The sequence below is a fragment of the Pleurodeles waltl genome, chromosome 9 (assembly GCF_031143425.1).
Source record: "Pleurodeles waltl isolate 20211129_DDA chromosome 9, aPleWal1.hap1.20221129, whole genome shotgun sequence".
NCBI lineage: Eukaryota > Metazoa > Chordata > Amphibia > Caudata > Salamandridae > Pleurodeles > Pleurodeles waltl.
This window is the reverse complement of record NC_090448.1, coordinates 390,248,622-390,266,695: the sequence shown is the minus strand read 5'-3', so window position 1 is coordinate 390,266,695 and position 18,074 is coordinate 390,248,622. Positions and strand designations below refer to the sequence as shown.

At 47.5% G+C, this 18,074-nt stretch overlaps 1 protein-coding gene across 1 annotated transcript in view; it reads right to left on the bottom strand.

Annotated features, from left to right (window-relative positions):
• TUT1 (terminal uridylyl transferase 1, U6 snRNA-specific) overlaps positions 1 to 18,074 on the bottom strand; it is a 533,529-nt gene that overhangs the window by 390,138 nt on the left and 125,317 nt on the right. The window contains exon 4 of the mRNA XM_069207048.1: positions 12,325 to 12,439. Coding sequence (XP_069063149.1) covers positions 12,325 to 12,439 — 115 coding nt within the window. The remainder of the gene's footprint in view (positions 1 to 12,324; positions 12,440 to 18,074) is intronic.

The window sequence follows — 18,074 nt, the reverse complement described above, 5'->3', positions numbered from 1 at the left end:
TTGTTTGGTGTATATCCCATTGTCCTTGAATGCTGTGGTGATTGAGGTGTGCTCCCCACCCTGTCATGGAAGCATCTGTTGTTATAACGTATTGAGGCACTGGGTCCTGAAATGTCCGCCCTTTGTTTAAATTTTTGCTGTTCCACCATAGAAGCGAGAGGTATGTTTGGCGGTCTACCAACACCAGATCTTGAAGTTGACCCTGTGCCTGTGACCATTGTGATGCTAGACACTGTTGTAAGGGTCGCATGTGTAGTCTTGCGTTTGGGACAATGGCTATGCATGATGACATCATGCCTAGAAGTTTTAGCACAAATTTTGCTTGTATCTTTTGGTTTGGAAACATAGCACTTATTACCTTGTGGAATGCCTGCACTCTTTGTGGACTTGGAGTGGCAATTCCTTTTGATGTGTTGATGGTTGCTCCTAGATATTGTTGTGTCTGACACGGTTCTAGGTGTGATTTTGTATAGTTGATGGAAAACCCCAGTTTGTGAAGGGTTTGTATGACACATGTGGTGTCGTTTGCGCATTTTTTTACTGTGTTGGTCTTGATTAGCCAATCGTCTAGGTAAGGGAACACATGTATCTGTTGTCTCCTGATGTGTGCTGCTACTACTGCTAGACATTTTGTGAACACTCTTGGTGCAGTTGTTATTCCAAATGGCAACACTTTGAATTGGTAATGTATTCCTTTGAATACGAACCGTAGGTACTTTCTGTGAGAAGGGTGTATTGGTATATGAAAGTACGCATCCTTTAGGTCTAATGTGGTCATGTAATCTTGCTGTTTGAGCAGTGGAATGATGTCTTGTAGTGTGACCATGTGAAAATGGTCCGATATGATGTAGGTATTTAGTGTCCTGAGATCTAATATTGGTCTTAATGTTTTGTCTTTTTTTGGAATTAGAAAGTACAGGGAGTAAACTCCTGTGTTTTTTTGTTGTACTGGTACTAACTCTATTGCATCCTTTTGCAGTAGTGCTTGAACTTCTAGTCCTAAAAGTTCTAAATGTTGTGGTGACATTTTGCGTGTTTTGGGAGGGATGTTTGGTGGGAATTTGTGGAATTCTATGCAATAGCCATGTTGGATTATTGCTAATACCCAATTGTCTGTTGTAATCTGTTGCCAAGATTGGTAGAATTGGCTTAGTCTTCCCCCCACTGGTGTTGAGTGAAGGGGTTGCGTGACTTGAAAGTCACTGTTTAGGTGGAGGTGTTTTTGGAGTCTGGAATCTTCCCCTACTCCTTGGGAATTGACCCCCTCTATATCCCCTGAAACCTCCCCTTTGGAAGGAACCCTGATATGGTGTGGTTCTTGTTTGTTGGCTGGTGGTGTCTGTGGGTTGGCCACGAAACCCCCCTCTAAATGGAGTTTTTCTAAAAGAGCCTCTGCTCTGCGGGGAGTAGAGTGCGCCCATGGCCTTGGCCGTGTCTGTGTCCTTTTTAAGTTTTTCAATGGCTGTGTCCACTTCAGGGCCAAAAAGTTGTTTTTCGTTGAAGGGCATATTAAGGACAGCCTGCTGGATTTCAGGTTTGAAGCCTGAAGTGCGGAGCCAAGCGTGTCTCCTTATGGTGACAGCAGTGTTGACTGTTCTCGCTGCAGTATCTGCTGCGTCCAGTGAAGAGCGGATTTGATTGTTTGAGATCGTTTGTCCCTCTTCAACTATTTGCTGCGCCCTTTTTTGGTATTCTTGGGGAAGATGGTCTACGAGAAGTTGCATCTCATCCCAGTGAGCGCGGTCATATCTGGCCAGCAGCGCTTGAGAATTTGCGATGCGCCACTGGTTGGCTGCCTGTGATGCTACTCTTTTTCCTGCCGCATCAAATTTTCTGCTTTCTTTGTCCGGAGGTGGGGCGTCGCCAGATGTATGGGAATTTGCTCTTTTGCGAGCTGCCCCTACTACTACGGAGTCAGGTGGTAACTGCGAAGTAATAAACACTGGATCTGTGGGTGGTGGTTTGTATTTTTTATCCACCCTTGGGGTGATGGCTCTTGATTTTACGGGCTCTTCAAAAATTTGTTTTGCGTGCCGTAACATCCCCGGTAGCATTGGGAGACATTGATATTGTCTATGTGTAGCCGAGAGGGTGTTAAATAAAAAATCATCCTCTATAGGATCGGAATGCAGTTGGACATTGTGGAATTCTGCAGCCCTAGCTACCAGTTGTGAGTATGAGGTACTGTCCTCTGGCGGTGACGGCTTTGTAGGGTATGAATCTGGATCATTGTCCGGCACTGGGGTGTCGTATAGGTCCCAAGCGTCTTGATCCTGATTATCTTGACTTATGGTAGTTTGCGCTGGTGAGTGCATTTGTGGCGGTGTTTGTGCCGGCGATGCCTGTTGTAGTGGAGAGGGCGGAGGCGTGACTTTTTTAACCACTTTGGCTTGTGGTTGTGCGTCATCCTTGAGGAGACTGATCCTTCTTTTCCTCATTATTGGGGGAAGGGTTGATATCTTCCCTGTGTCTTGCTGTATGTACAGTCTCTTTTGTGTGTAGTCTGATTCTACACTTTGGAGCTCTTGTCCAAATCTGTGCATTTGGCCACTTATTCCTTGTTCCTCGGAGTAGGATGAAGGTGTGGTATTTTTCGGCGCCGAGAGAGAATCTTTTTTCGGTTTCGGCACCGACAGAATTTTTGTTCCTTTCGGCATGGATTCTCGGTGCCGATGTTTTTCGGTGCCGGTATCTTGTTTTTGTCTCTCGGAGCCGCTTTCTCGGCTCCGAGGTTGCTCCATGGCGGTCCCTCGACCGGAGTCGGGTGTCTTCGCTATGGGCGTGCCCTTTTTCGGCGCCTTCGACGGGTCGCCTGTTTTATGGGTCGAGCCATGGCCTGTTGGCAGTGGCGTCCCCTGGGCTTTCGTTTTGTCGATGGTTTTACTTTTCGACGTCTTACTCACAGTTTGTTGCTGTTGTTCGACGTCGGAGTCTCCGGATTCTGAGTCCGGAACCGAGAATGTTTCCTCTTCGTCGTCGAAACGTTGTTTTGTCGGCGTGGACGCCATTTGTAGACGCCTGGCTCTTCGGTCCCGGAGTGTTTTTCTGGACCGGAAGGCTCGACAGGCCTCACAGGTATCCTCCTTGTGCTCGGGGGACAAGCACAAGTTACAGACCAAGTGCTGATCTGTATAAGGATACTTACTGTGACATTTTGGGCAGAAACGGAACGGGGTCCGTTCCATCGGCTTCGATGTCGCACGCGGTCGGGCCGACCAGGCCCCGATGGGGGAATCGAAGCTACCCCAAAGTCTTCCGATGATCGGTGTCGATGTACCTAACTATCCCGATACCGAACGGAACAATACCGACGCTTTCTTCCGAGATTCTGACTAACTTTCCGAACCGAAACACGGAGCGAAAAGGAATACGTCCGAACCCGACAGCGGAAAAAAACAATCTAAGATGGAGTCGACGCCCATGCGCAATGGAGCCGAAGAGGGAGGAGTCCTTCGGTCCTGTGACCAAAAAAGACTTCTTCGAAGAAAAACAACTTGTAATACTCCGAGCCCAACACCAGGCAGCGGACTGTGCCAAACATGTGTATCTGCAGCAACATATGCCATCGAACACACTTTTTCCTCACATTTTGGTGACAGAAATTGCTGGAATCAGAGAGGAGACAAAAATGTCCTTCCACCCAGCGTTCCCCAAAGTCTCCCGATAAAATGGTACCTCATTTGTGTGGGTAGTCCTAGTGTCCGCGAAAGGAAATGCCCCAAAATACTATGTGGACACATCAAAATTATCAAATACCAATATCAAATCTGTTATTGATGGGGTGGGGACCTGCGTTTTTGGTCCTGGGCTCAGCAGCCATCTAGGGAAACCTACCAAATCCAAACATTTCTGAAAACTAGACACCCGAGGGAATCCAGGGAGGTGTGATTTGCGTTGATCCCCCAATGTTTTCTTACCCAGAATCATCAGCAAACCTCAAATGCAGCAAAAACAAAAATCACATTTTCCCATATTCTGTATGAGATCACCGCACCGGGACAAATCTCCTACCACCCAACGTTCCCCTCATTCTCCCAGTAAAAATGATACCTCGCTTGTGTAGGTGGGCCAAGTGCCTGCGACAGGGAGGAGCCAAAAACATGTTGAAATTCAGGGGGAACCAAAGCGGGTCCAAAAGGGCAGTTTGAAAAAAAAAAAAAGGAAAAAAAACATTTTTAGGCTAACAAGGGCGGCAGAATTTTTATCAGTATAGATGAGACAATGCTGGGTGGTAGGAATTTTGTGGAATCCTGCAGATTCCAGAAGGTTCCATCACAAAAATGTGGGAAAAATGTGTGATTTCCAGCAAAGTTGGCGGTCTGCAGGGCATTGTGGGTAAGAAAATGGTGTGGTGTGCATGTGAAGCACACCACCCTGGAATCACCCAGATGTTTAGTTTTCATATGTGTCTAGGTCTTGTGGATTTTTCTACACGGCAGAGTCCCAAAGTCCCAAAAGTGCAGCCCTCACCATTCCAAGTGGGACGATTTTGAGAGTTAGCCAAGCTCTCATGGCCCAAATGTAAAACCAAAACCCAAAATAATGAAATGTCCTATTGCTTGTCATGGGATAAGATGTTTTTGAGTGCGGGGGGAGAGCTGAAAGACTGTTACCCACTTCAGTTGGGGCGGGGGCATACTGGTTGGTAGCCACAACCCAACTATTTTTTTTAATTTTTATTTCCTGGCATCTAGAAGACTTTCTGCCCCCCCCCCGGGGGGGGGGGGTGGATCATGGGAAGAACAACTTTGGCCCCATTTATTTGGGGTGGGTGTACGGCCATACCCCCACCCTCTTATTTTTAAAAAAAAAAATCTTCCCTCATCTCTGGGTGGCTTTCTGCCCACCCTGTAGGCAGATGGGCCTTCCAAAAATAGGCAGATATGACCAACAGTATTGTGCCCCCATGATGGATCGACCCTTGCCCAAGGGCTGCCCCCCAAACAAAACACACAAATACACACACACCAATCCCTGGTGCCTAAGTGGTTTCTGTCCCCCTAACCCCTTGTGGCAGATTGGCCTAATGGAAATAGGCACATCGGCCCCTAAAGGGGGCAGAAATGGCCTAAAATACATTTTCCCCCCAGGGGAACGACTCCTGCCGAAGAGGTCGCTCCACTTGCATGAAATTGAAGCAAAAAAATAAAAATCCTTGGTGTCTAGTGGTTGCTGCCCTCCTTGGAGGCAGACTGGGTGAATAAAAATATGCCGATCTGCCCCCAAGGGGGGTAGAAATGGCCTAAATACAATTTGCCCCGCAAAGGAGCGACCCTTCCCTAAGGGGTCGATCCCCATATATAAAAAAAAAACAAAAAACAAACATAAAAAAAATCCCTGGTGTCTAGGGGTTTTGCCCCCAAGGGAGCGACCCTTGCCTAAGGGGTCGCTCCCCACATATATATATAAAAAAAAAAAAAAAAAAAAAAAAACATTTTTTTTTTTAGCCCTGGTGTCTAGCGGTTTCTGCACCCACCCCCCCTCCCCCGGGGGCAGAAATAGCCTAAAATTAAATTGTCCCCCTGAGTACCGGCCCTTGCATAAGGGGCCTCTCCCCTTTTTAAATAACAAAAGAAAATCACTAGTGTCTAGTGGCATTTCTGCTGCCCGACTGCATCGCGAGTGGGCTGCAGAAATGCAGAGAGACATCAAAGGAAAGGAAAGGCCTTTCCTTTGATGCCTCTCTCGGCCCCTCTACGTGATCGAAGGAGAAACGCGTCAGCTTCCAGCGTGGAGGGGTAGGCCTCTGATGAGGTCAGCGCACGATTGTGTGCTGACGTCAGACGCCACAGGGGGTGGAAGGGGAAGCAGAAGCGATTCCCCTTCCATCTCTGCCTAGGGGAGGGGAGTGCGATACCTACTATTATTGAGTATCGCCAGCCTCTATTTCACATAAGAAGGTTCATCCTAACAGAGTATTAAGTTATTTCACACCCACATAAACCAGACCAGAGAGTACAGCCCCCTCCCCGGGAGAACCCATGGTGCTAACGAAGGATGACCTCCTCTCCTCCTTATTGGAGTTCAAAAATGAGTTGAGGGAAGAACTCAAAGTGGGCATTAAGGCATCATTTGAGACTTTCAAAACTGAGGTCAACTTCCGCTTGGTCTCCCTCTAATCCGATGTAGACTCTGTTGGTACTCGCACCTTGGACATAGAAAAGAAACTCAAAGATATGGAATGCCAAATAAATACCATGGATGAGGGGCTGAATCTACCTCACTCCCAATTGCAATCTGCCTTCCTCAAATGTGAAGATTTAGAGAATTGTTCCCGTCGAGATAACATAAGAGTGCGGAAAGTGAGGGTCCTGACCCTGAGGCCTTCATGTTTGGCTTTTTCTCCAACATCCTCAGCTATGAACACCCGGGGGTGCGACTGGAGCCCGAGTCAGTCTTCGGTCCCCTAGGGAGGAAAAACGACCCAGAGACATTTTAATCAAGGTCAGCTCGTTTAAAACTAAACAATTGATCCTCTAGATGGCCAGGAAACGGGTTACCATAGTCTTCCAGGGAGCAGCTTGTTCTTTGTACCAAAATGTTGCCCTGGCTACCCTAGTTTGCAGATTACAGTCCTGCCAGTCACCAACGCCCTGATATCTAAACACATCAAATACAGATGGACTTACCCTTTCGGTATAGCCTTTGAGCTTAACAGCAAACAATACAGTTTTGCAAAATTTGATGAGGCAGCCTCGCTGTTGGGAATCACTGGCATAGTCTTGTCAGGAAGCTATGGAACACAGAGAAGCTTCGCTGGTGACATCCAGGGATCGCCGCATGGCTACCACGTAGCATCAGCAGAAAAAAGGAGGGAAACTCGCCAAGAAATGAAGAAGAGGCCCCTCTTGTTCATTTCCTTCTTGATGAAGGGACCTTTGGGTCGCCAAGGCTGATAACGTCAGGCGACCCTTCCCTCTGATCTACACTTCAATTTAGAAAAGGAGCAATAAAGTCCCCTCAACGTGTGGAATGTGACACTGGGACTTGCTTTCCTTGTTTTGAGACACCAGGCTACAACATTATAGATACTCCCGATCAGATACGCGGCCATACTCGTCATGCCTGAGAACACCAGAAGCAATCTGCGGGGTATGTCGGCGAGTATGTGTCCACTACCTGATCCAATGAAAGGCAGAAGTTGCGGAAAGCAAATGTAGATACTACACTCTACAGTTTATATAGTTTTGTTTTACAGTTTCTCTTTCTTGTTGACTTTCACATGGAAGATGATGTGATCTTTCTCTACGGGAAGAAGAGGGTAGGGGATGGGGGACTAGAAATGAGGGAGGCGAGAGGTGGGTGCTACACCCTCAGACTTACCCCATAAGCATGTGGTAGGGTTTGCCCTGAGGAACTCTGCTATAACCTCTCCACATGACACTCAATATGTTGATGTGGAATGTGAAGGGACTAAACTCCCCTAATAAGCTTAATCAACTCTGGAAATACATTGGGGACCATCACTGATAATATACCCCTTCAGGAATCACATCTCAAACATGGTGAAAATCCGAGATTACTCCACAGGCACTATCCACTCTACTTCTACTCCTCTTGAGCTCCTGTGCCGCACTGCTGACCTTCGTCCAACGTCGACCTGGTCCTACATCCACAGAAAGGTGGGTAGTGCTCCTGCCACAACTGGACACTCCAACTCTAACTGGACTTGGTCTCCTTCCTTTGCAGGCTCTCTTCTGTCAGGATCCACCTTTGAGTTCTTCCAGTCTTGGTTGGGTCTTGCACAATTCTTTTCCAAAGTCCTCCTGTTGGGTTTGGGGAAAGACCTCTCCTGGTTGCTGGGGAAACCCTGGTACTCATCTTCTGGGGTTCCTAGTTCCTCCAGCTCCCTACTCCTGATTCCACATCGTTGGTGGGGACTGTCTTTCACATTCCACTTTTGTTTTAGCATATTGTTTGCCCCCCCCGAGCCCTCACTATTTGCTATTGCTTTTACCAATGCCTATGGCTTTCTATGCTACTTACTAATTTCTTATGTGTATATAATAGTCTGTTTACTTACCTTCAGTTGGGGGATTCCCTATTCAGTATTTTAGTATTTGTGTTACTATAAGAAAGTACTTTTATTTTTGTAACACTGTTTGGTTCTTTCATGTATGCAGGTGCTGTGTGACTATAGTGGTATTGCATAAGCTTTGCATGTCTCCTAGATAAGTCCTGGCTGCTCATCTACAGCTACCTCTAGAGATCCCTGGCTTCCTAGACACTGCATACATCTCACTAATTGGGTAAAACTGGACTTGGTATAAGGTGCTAACATCATAGGTGTTCACCACACACAAGGCCAGCTTCCTACACCCATGACAATTTAAGGTGAGTAATTCATTCTACAGAAAAGGTGAGTAAGAAATACATACCAGCAGTTCTGTTGGCGCTTGATGCCGAGAAAGCCTTTGAGCGAGTGGAGTGGTCAGTGCTGGTGGCCACACCTCGTTGGTTCGGGTTTGGTGAACAGTTTATTGCTATGATAATGGCCAATTATTCCTGTCCCCAAACCTGCATATTAATAAAAGGCACAGCTTCAGAATTCTTTGAGTTGATGAGGGGGACGAGGAAGGGATGTCCCCTTTCTCCCTTAGTTTTTGCTCTCAGTATAGAGCCCTCAGCTTCCAGAATAAGACCCAACCCTGATATTCAAGGGATCCATTTAGACCCTGATAAGCACAAGATTTCCTTATTTGCGGACAATGTCTCACTTACCATCATCTCTCCCCTCGCATCATTGCCAGTCTTTAAGCAGAACTCAGTAATTATGAGATGGTGCCCGGCTTTCACATCAATTTCCAAAAATCCTATTTACTCAATCTGACAATCCCTTTGCCAGAGATGGAGGCAATCTCCTCCATGTTCCTCTTCCAAAGGGTAAAGAAAGATTTCTTATTTAGGGATAAAGATCACGCCCAACATAGCGGATTTGTACAAGGCAAATTATCCTCCCCCACTACGGTGCCTGAGGTTAGATTTTAAATGCTGGGCTCCGATGTACCTCACCTGGATAGGACACGTAAATGTAATCAACATGACAGTGCTCCCACGCATTTTATATTTGTTTCAGGGACTCCCAATTGAGATACACAGAGAATTTTTCACAGAAGTTTGCTTGATGATCATTGGCTTTGTATGGCAGGGGCGTAGGGCACAACTCTATTACAAATTACTGACCCTCCCGAGGGACTCTGGCGGCCTGGCGCTACTGGACCTCCATGTGTACTACAGGGCGACGCAACTTCGTGTCATGCTCTGGTAGTCCCTTATGGCCTCAGACAAACTCTGGCTGCACATGGATCGAGCGGTGGTGGGGCGAACAATCTGGGATGACCGCTGGAAACCCAGAAAAGACCACCCATGGAATGCCTATGTAAGCACTCCCACAACCACCACACTTAAAGTCTGGGACATAGAAATAACAGTATACGAGTCGACAACCTTCCCCTCTCCACACACTCCTATCCACTATAAAACAGCTTTTCCCCCAGCACAATTCCCAGGACCTTTTGATAAATTGAGGGAGTGAGGCTCCTTGACGATCTCCGACATATTTCATGGGGAAGAAATTCTGACATTCAAGAACTGCTGTAGTAACTTCAACTTGCTGAACTCAGAAACTTTGATTACACTCAAACGAAACACGGTGCTACAGCCACAAGTATGCCTTTGCCGCTACTACAGAGCTGCTCCCCTTAGAACGATTTGTTCGCCAGGCTGGAGTAACCCGGGGTTGTATCTCCTCTTTCTATGGCCTACTGTCTGCTGGCTGCACCCTTACCCCCTCCTCCCACATAACCTTTTTGGAACATGCACTAGGAATCACCATAGATGATAAGCAATGAAGTACTTAAGCAATGAAGTACTCTTTATCAAGACATCTCTAAGTTTAATCACTCTATGGGTCTAAGGCACACTACAAGCTCCTCTTTGACTGGTACCTTTACCCAGTGAAACTTAAAAAGATTTTCCGAATACATATGACACATTCTGGAGGGGGTGTGGGCTTCTGGGGGACTTTAGACACATATCAGACCATTCTGCCTTACTGGGAAGAAATACTATCACAATCAATCAATCAATAATGGATTTGTAAAGCACGGCTAATCGCCCATAGGGTCTCAAGGCGCTTAATGTAGGCGTGCTCTCAACCATAGAGCCAGGTCTTGAGGTCCTTTCTGAACTGCTTCAGTGATTGGGTGTGCCTGACCTCGCGGTCTGCCTGAGCCTGAGGGGAAGTGTGTTCCATGTCCGGGCTGCTCACATCTCAAAGGAATTCTGGGCTAAAAAATCCCTGCTAGCTAGGAGTGTGTTCTTTTGAGTCTTCGGGATCCCTCTTTTAAACACCAGACAATTCAGAGACCGCTCTATATTGTGGCTTAGTCTGGGGGCAGCTAAGTTGACCTTAGCAGCAGCATGGAAGAAAGCCGAAGCCCCATCCATGTCTCAATGGCATACCTGTCTCTAGCAAGCCCTCTCCATGGAATGTATGGCCACTATCTTAACTGATAAGAGATTGGGGTCCCTTAGTACAGTTCCTCTCCAGAAAGCTTCAGCTCTTCTCCTGTCATCTCCGCATATAAGCACTTCACCTCTTTCAGGAATAGGGACTCTTGACTCCGCCTTCTCCTAGATGTTACTGTCACTCTTGTACAAAAATACCCCCACTTGAGATGGCTCCCACTTTTAGGCCTTTTTGCAATCACTGACTTCTCCATACTAATTAGTTTGGTTGCTCCTTTCTACTGTGTGTGTTAATATGGGGGTCATTATCATCCCGGCAGTCAGTGATAATGTGGTGGTAGCACCACCAACAGGCTGGCAGTACATACTGCCACATTATGATATTGGTGGGTTGGCTGCAGCCAACCCGCCAGTTTACCATACTGACTGCCATGGCGGTAGCAGATGCCGGGCCGGAGATAAGAATCTCCAGACCAGCGGCCGCTATTGCACTGTCAGCGGCATCATGACCCTGCCTACCTCCATGGTTTTTGTGGCATCCGCAGCGCCACAAAAATTATGGCGGTAGGCCCTACCAGTGACAGGGAATTCCTTCCTTGTCACTGGTAGGAGGCTCATCCCCCACCCCCCCACACACACTCCCCAGACGCCCCCACCCGCTGATACCTCACACCCCCATTCATGCACAGATGCAGACACGCACCACACAAACACACTCACACAGGCATACACGCATTCATTCACGCATGCATCCATTCTCGCATACATCCGTACCCAAATTCACACTGACACGCATTCACATTTCCATTCATACACGCATTCTCACACATGCATACACATACGCAAACAACACTACACACACATTTGTATTCACGCACACACTCACATATTCATGCACACAACCCCACACACACAAACACCCCCCTCCCCTGTCGGAAACCCAACTTACCTGCATCCAGGGGGTCTCCCAGCAGGGGACGGAACGGGACGCATCTACCGCCAGCAGAACACCACCAGCCCGTATTATTTTTCATAATACGTCTGGCGACGGTCTACTGCCATGGCGCTGCTGGTGGTGGTGGTAGCAGCACCACCTTAACACCATTCGCCAGTAAGGGCACAGCCGGATTTCCATCCTTCTTGTGGTGGAAATCCAGCTGTGGTCATAATTTGGCGGACAGATGTTAGCCGCGGCGCCAGTCTCTTGGTGGCCGCCGCCGTGGCGGTAGGCGGCATTTACCACCAATGTCTTAATGAGGGCCTGTATGTTTCTTCGTTAGGATGTTTTGCTCAAAAGTGTGGAACTGTTTATCTTCACCACATCACTGAATGATAGATATGTTACTTGATTTGTCAAATGTATTTTATGAAGCATGACATATTTTTGAAACTCTGGAACTGTCAGTAGCTTGTAACTGCTTTTGGCAAATATACATATCGCCAGTCTAACGTTGTGCCACTTAAAATCCAATAAAGAAAATGTGAGAAATTTTTTTTTAAAAGGTGACCCAGTTAACATTTGGAAAAGGTTTTCCACGAAGTGCCAATATGCGTCACTGCACTTTTAGTAACTTTTATTCTGTTTGAGCTAGAAACAATTTTAGGTTAAGATCTAGAGATTGTGAAGCAGACACTAGATTGAGTGACAACAGAGGCAAATCCAAAATTATGCAGAAAAGGTTGTGGTTGCTGAGTCGCATAATTCCAGTAACCCAGACTATCAGTACTGTCTTTAATAAAAGTAGCCTGTCAGTCAGTGATACATGCACACTACAAACTAAAAGGTCATAAACACAGATGGGAGAACTAACTAACAGACACAGAACCTGAACAATGAAATAGTTAAAGGTATACCAGGAAAGAACTCTGAGAAGACCTCCTTCAGCAATGTGACCAATAATTCACGAAGTTTCTGCTCACTCTGTGAGAGCTCGAGCATCTGTACCAATTGTGCAGCCTGCTGGTCCACCTGTAGAACAAAGAGGGGAAAAAAGGCAACATTTCACCAGCAGAGCAACAAGAAAGCATTGGCATGAGCTATAGAATCTGGTCATCCAAATCTAGAAGAGGGCAAGGAAATAAAACTAACCTCGCTCCAAACAGATAAGAACTACAGGGAGAAAGGAATACACTCTGCATCAGCTGTGTAGCTTACCAGTGTACCAATCTGAGAGACAAGGAAGAACAAAAATCATTCCATAGCAAAGAACACAATACAGAAAGCTCCTGCATCATCTGTACCCCGTTCCTAGACAGTGAACTGCTCTGCCACCGTGTAGCTCTACAAGCAAGTGAAGCCCCTCTGATTTGAACTCTGACCTTGGTCAGAATTTTGAGGCCGTTCCCCACCCGCAGGCTTCTGCCTGTGCCTCATCCCTAGTGTCTAGTGGGAGAGCTCTGCTCTTCTACTGGGTTGCCCTCTGCCTCTTTTCTCCTAGTTTTTCTTTAAGTGTGCTGTTTTTGTGCCTCTCGCTTTCTGCGCTTTCCTCTATCTTTTCCTCGTTTTTCTCATCACTCCTCTCATTCTCGCTTCTCTCTCTCTCTCCCTGCTGCCCCCCACGGCCCGTCCCCTCCTCTCTCTCTCACTCACCCCGTCGCTGCTGCCCCGTGGCCCCCCCACCCTTTTGCACCGTTTCCCACTCCCACCTGTCCTCTCCCCCCCCCAATGGCAGCTGCTGGTGCGCCAAAGGCAAGCCCGTCTGCACCCGTCGACGACCCGACCAGCCATTGCCCACAAATCCAACATCCGGCTGAGCACACACTCCGAAGAACCCACTAGCCTGATGTAACACCTCCATTTCAAACTACAGACCAGCCCAACAGACAACCTTATAGGAACCCCTCATCTACCGCCCACCGGGACCCTGCGCACCCTTCTCCGAATCCATCACGGACTGCATCACCGTTCAAGCCATCACATCCACCAACTACACCCTGCTAGGAGACCAGAACCTCCACCTTGACAACCTACAAGAGCCCAACACCACACCCCTACTAGACAACCTCCACAGCCTAGGGATCAGACAGATCGTGACAGAACCAACGCACTCAGCAGGACGCACACTTGACCCCATTTTCACAACAGGAACATCAATCACCTTCAGCCACACCTCCGAACTTCCATGTACAGACCAGCGTTGCATCCACTTCAACTTCAACACATCCTCCATCCTCAGGCCTTGGCACCAACCATCTCGCAGAGACTGGGCAAGAGTCACCAACGACCAGCTCACCAACACCCTTGCTAACTCCGCCCCCTCCTTCGCCCACAACGACGACCGGAACACCGCAGCCTGCACTTACTTCCACCACTAATCAAGACCATCTATGACAGATTCAATGAGGACAACTCACGCGCACAAACCCCTCCACCAGAACCCGAAACCAACAAACCAATGATCACTAACTGGACCCCCTCACCACCGGAGCCACTCTGAAGACGATAAAGTCCATACACTCTGGGGCCCCCACGGACCCATGCTCCCACCACATCTTCAACAAAGCCGCTGACATCATCGCCACCAAGCTCTGCCTCCCCATCAACCTCTCCCTAGCTGAAGCCTCCTTCCCCGACGACTGGAAACACGCAGAGATCAACCACTTCCTCAAGAAACCCTTGGCAGACCCCACCGACCTCAAAAACTTCAGGCCCATCTCATTACTCCCATTCCCAGCAAAAGTCATTGAGAAAGCCATCAACAGCCAACTCACCACTTGAGTTCACAACATCCTCCGCGCCTCCCAATCCGGATTCAGAAAAAAACACAACACCGAAACAGCCCTCCTGGCCGCAACTGACGACATCCGCACCCTGCTGGACAAGGGAGAGGCGGCAGCACTCATCCTGCTAGACCTATTGGCGGCCTTTGACACAGTCTCCCACCACACCCTGCTACGCAGACATCATGAAGCCGGCATCGGAGACAAGGCCCTCGACAGGATGCACCTCCTTCCTCTCCGGCAGCACCCAACAAGTGAGACTCGTCCCCTTTATCTCGGACCCCACACCCTCCACGTGTGGAGTCCCCTAAGGATCCTCCCTCAGCCGTACTCTGTTCAACATCTACATTACCCCACTGGCAGCCACTGTCAGGAGCTACAGAATCAACATCGTCTCCTACGCCCATGACACCCAACTCATCCTCTCCCTATCCAACTAACCTAACACAGCCAGACTTCAGGGAAGGCATGGGAGCAGTAGCCAACTGGATGAAAACCAGCTGCCTCCAAATCAACGCAAACAAGACTGAAGTTCTCATCATGGGCCTACAACCTGACACATGGAACGACTCATGGTGGCCACCCACCCTCAGAAACCCGCCCAGCCCCACGAACCAAGCCCAAAACCTCAGGATCATCCTGGACGCCAAACTCAATGTGGACCACCAAATCAGCTCAGTCACATCCACCTGCTTCCACACCCTCCGCCTCCTACGCAAGACCTTCAAATGGATTCCCCTGGAACACAGAAAGACCTTCACACACACCCTTATCACCAGCAGACTGGACAACGGCAACGCGCTCTATGCTGGGATCAACAAGACGCTCACCCGCAGACTACAGAACATCCAGAACACCGCCGCCAGACTGGTCCCCGACACTGCCACATCTCTCAGCACCTGTGAATGCTTCACTGGCTTCCAATAGAAAAAAGAATCACCTTCAAGATCCTCATCCACGCCCACAAAGCTCTCAATGACACCGGACCAGCCTACCTGAACAGCCAATTAAACTTCCACGTACCCCACTTGACCCTCCGATCGGCCCAGCTCTCCCTCGCTGAAGAACCTCCCATCAGGAAATCAAGAACAGAGGGACGCTCTTTGTCCCACATCGCAGCCACGGCCTGGAACACCCTTCTGCTTCACCTCAAACAAACTATCTCCCTCCTCAACTTCATGAAGGAGCTGAAGACATTTCTTTTTGGAGAACCACATCACTGATGGTATATATGCACCCCCTCCCCCTACGTCCCCCCCCCCCCAGTGCCTTGAGACCCTTATGGGTGAGTAGCTGCACTATATAAGCAATGATTGATTGATTGTACAAACTGCTGGCCCACACGTGAAAGGACGCAGAAGAGCCCAAAACTACTGCCACCAAAAATGAACAGCTTGTTGAGAGAAAAGGCTCTATGGCAGTAAGAGCTTTTAAGTAAGTTGTTCCTGAGCATAATTAAACTAGATGCCTGCTGTGTACAAACAAAGATTATTTATACATGAATCTGCTAACATGTACAAATAGTTAAACCATAAAGATAAGGACATTTATATAGAGCACAAATACTCTGCCGCTACCCTGTGGGTAGAACATTTAGAAGAGGAACATCATTAGCTTAATTTTAGGTAGTATGGTATTCCTTTATCTTGATATCAAGAAAGATAGAGCTTTACAAATTAGTTCCCTAGCTCCAATTCTCAGACCACCAACAGAGGCCAAGCTGAATTGACTATCTCTAGAAAACCTATGGTAAGTCTCTTTTCATTTGAATGGAGCCATTTTGGCCTAAGTGAGAGTCATTCCGCTCTGAGAAGCAGCGTTTTCTGCGTATCTATGGATTTGCCGCATAATCCATCATCTGCTGCATAATCTTCAGATTTTAACAAAAAACTGTTTCTAGCTCAAACAGATCAAAAGTTACTAAACAATGTGGCAATGTGTTCCCATGCAGTGGGAGGTACTTTGCAATGGCTGACTGGTTATCTTTCAGCTGCTTATCACTGTATTTGGTAGTTAAACTGATACTAACAAGGTTAAAGTTTTGGCAAGTGTCAATTTGTGTAAAAATGACAAAATAATGAATTGTCACAGAATTTGCCACATAATGCTTCATAATTTGCCTTACATTGCCACATATTTTGGTCCTCCCTGCTGCATAATTTTTTCCTCTCCTGCTAGCATAATTCCAGTGGCACTGAATTTAGTACAAAGGCACTTGAATGTGATCCTTTCTCCTAGTAGCATCCAATCCAGCCTCTACTGAACTTCTGAGAGGTGATCTTGTTTGCAGAGCTCCATTACTAGTCAAATTACAACGTTTAGCACCTCCCGAAGTTAGTAACTCTTATTTTTGGTAAGACTATAGAAAGGGCATTGGTGGAATTTCGGAGGGCGTTCACAACGGCAACCACTAAAGATGCTCCAGGAAATAAGGGTGAATAATTATCTTTCAAGACTGTAAAATATGGTATCAGATGTTGCTGGTAACTGAGCTGACTTGCTCTTCTATGACAGCACATTATTAACAATGGCACCCAGATTTTTCACTTCGGGCTTCGGTTATACTTAACAAGACAGCTACATAAAACAAACAAGAGAATGCCTTTCCTCTGTGAGTTGTAATGAACAAACTACCTGCCTTCAGTCATCTGGTACAGACTATATCTTGCTGCAAATTCCTTACCTTTGAATTCTCTCCAGCTGTCAGATTGGATCTGGAAGATTTTTCATGAGTAGTACCCCTGCACGCCGGTAGGTGGTGTCGATCGGCTGTGCGTCTGTCGTCGTCCGTGCCAGAAATTATGTTGCAGGTTTAACGTTTTTTATAAAGGCGCAACCCAGGCACGCCGGTGTCAGTTTCATTTCACAACTTTCTGCGCCAAAAGCATGGAGCCATGAAGAACACTGACCACCGGTGTGTCAAAACAAGGACCCTGAAAGGGAAGTCCCTGCCCCAGGAAATCCATTCTCAGAACGGGGGAGGATGGATGGGTTGGTAAGGAATCTGCAGCTAGATATAGTCTCAACCAGATAAAGCATTACCAAAGGCAAGTAGGTTGTTCATCTGATAGACTTCTAGCTGCAGATTCCTTACCTTTCAATATATGCCTAAGCAATCCCATCCCTGGAGGTGGGTCTGTGAACCAACTTCAAACGAGAAAGTCCTGCAGGACCGAATGGGCAAAGTGCCCATCCCTATAGACCTGGCTGTCCAGGCAGTAGTGTTTGGTGAATGTGTGCAGAGATGGCCACTTTACTACCTGGCAGATGCCCAGGACCGGAACTCAGCATGTATAGGAAAGTTCCCCTTTTTTTACATGGTCACCAACACTTCTTGCTTGGTAATTGATGCAATTTTAACCGGAAGTGCACTGGGTTCCTGCTAACCAGGTTCCCAGTGCCAGATCCTTTTCCCTAAAACTGTACCCCAATTGGCAATACCTTTAGGAGCCCCCTCAAGTCCCTAGTAAATGGTAGCTCAGATAACTAGGGCATGAGCACCCAAGGGTTGTAGCATGTATTGTGCCACCCTCAGGGACCCCTCACCTAGCACCTGACATTGCAAGCTCTGTGTCTAGGTGAAGCTAAAAGTGAACACACAACATGAGACACAGCCTGTGTGCCATGCCTACTAACACTGCATGCAATATATTCTAAGTCACCCCTATAGCAGGCCTTCCAGCCCTAAGGCAGCATGCATTATATTACATGTGTGGACATATCTACAAGAGAAGATGTGCCCCTGCTATGTCTGTCATAGTGAGTGATCAGGGAAATCATTTTAGTACATTTGATGGACAGTGGTCAATACGAGTTCCCCAGCTTCACTGAAACTAGAGATGTTTGGTGGTATCAAACATCTTGCAGTGATAAAGCTTCACTGA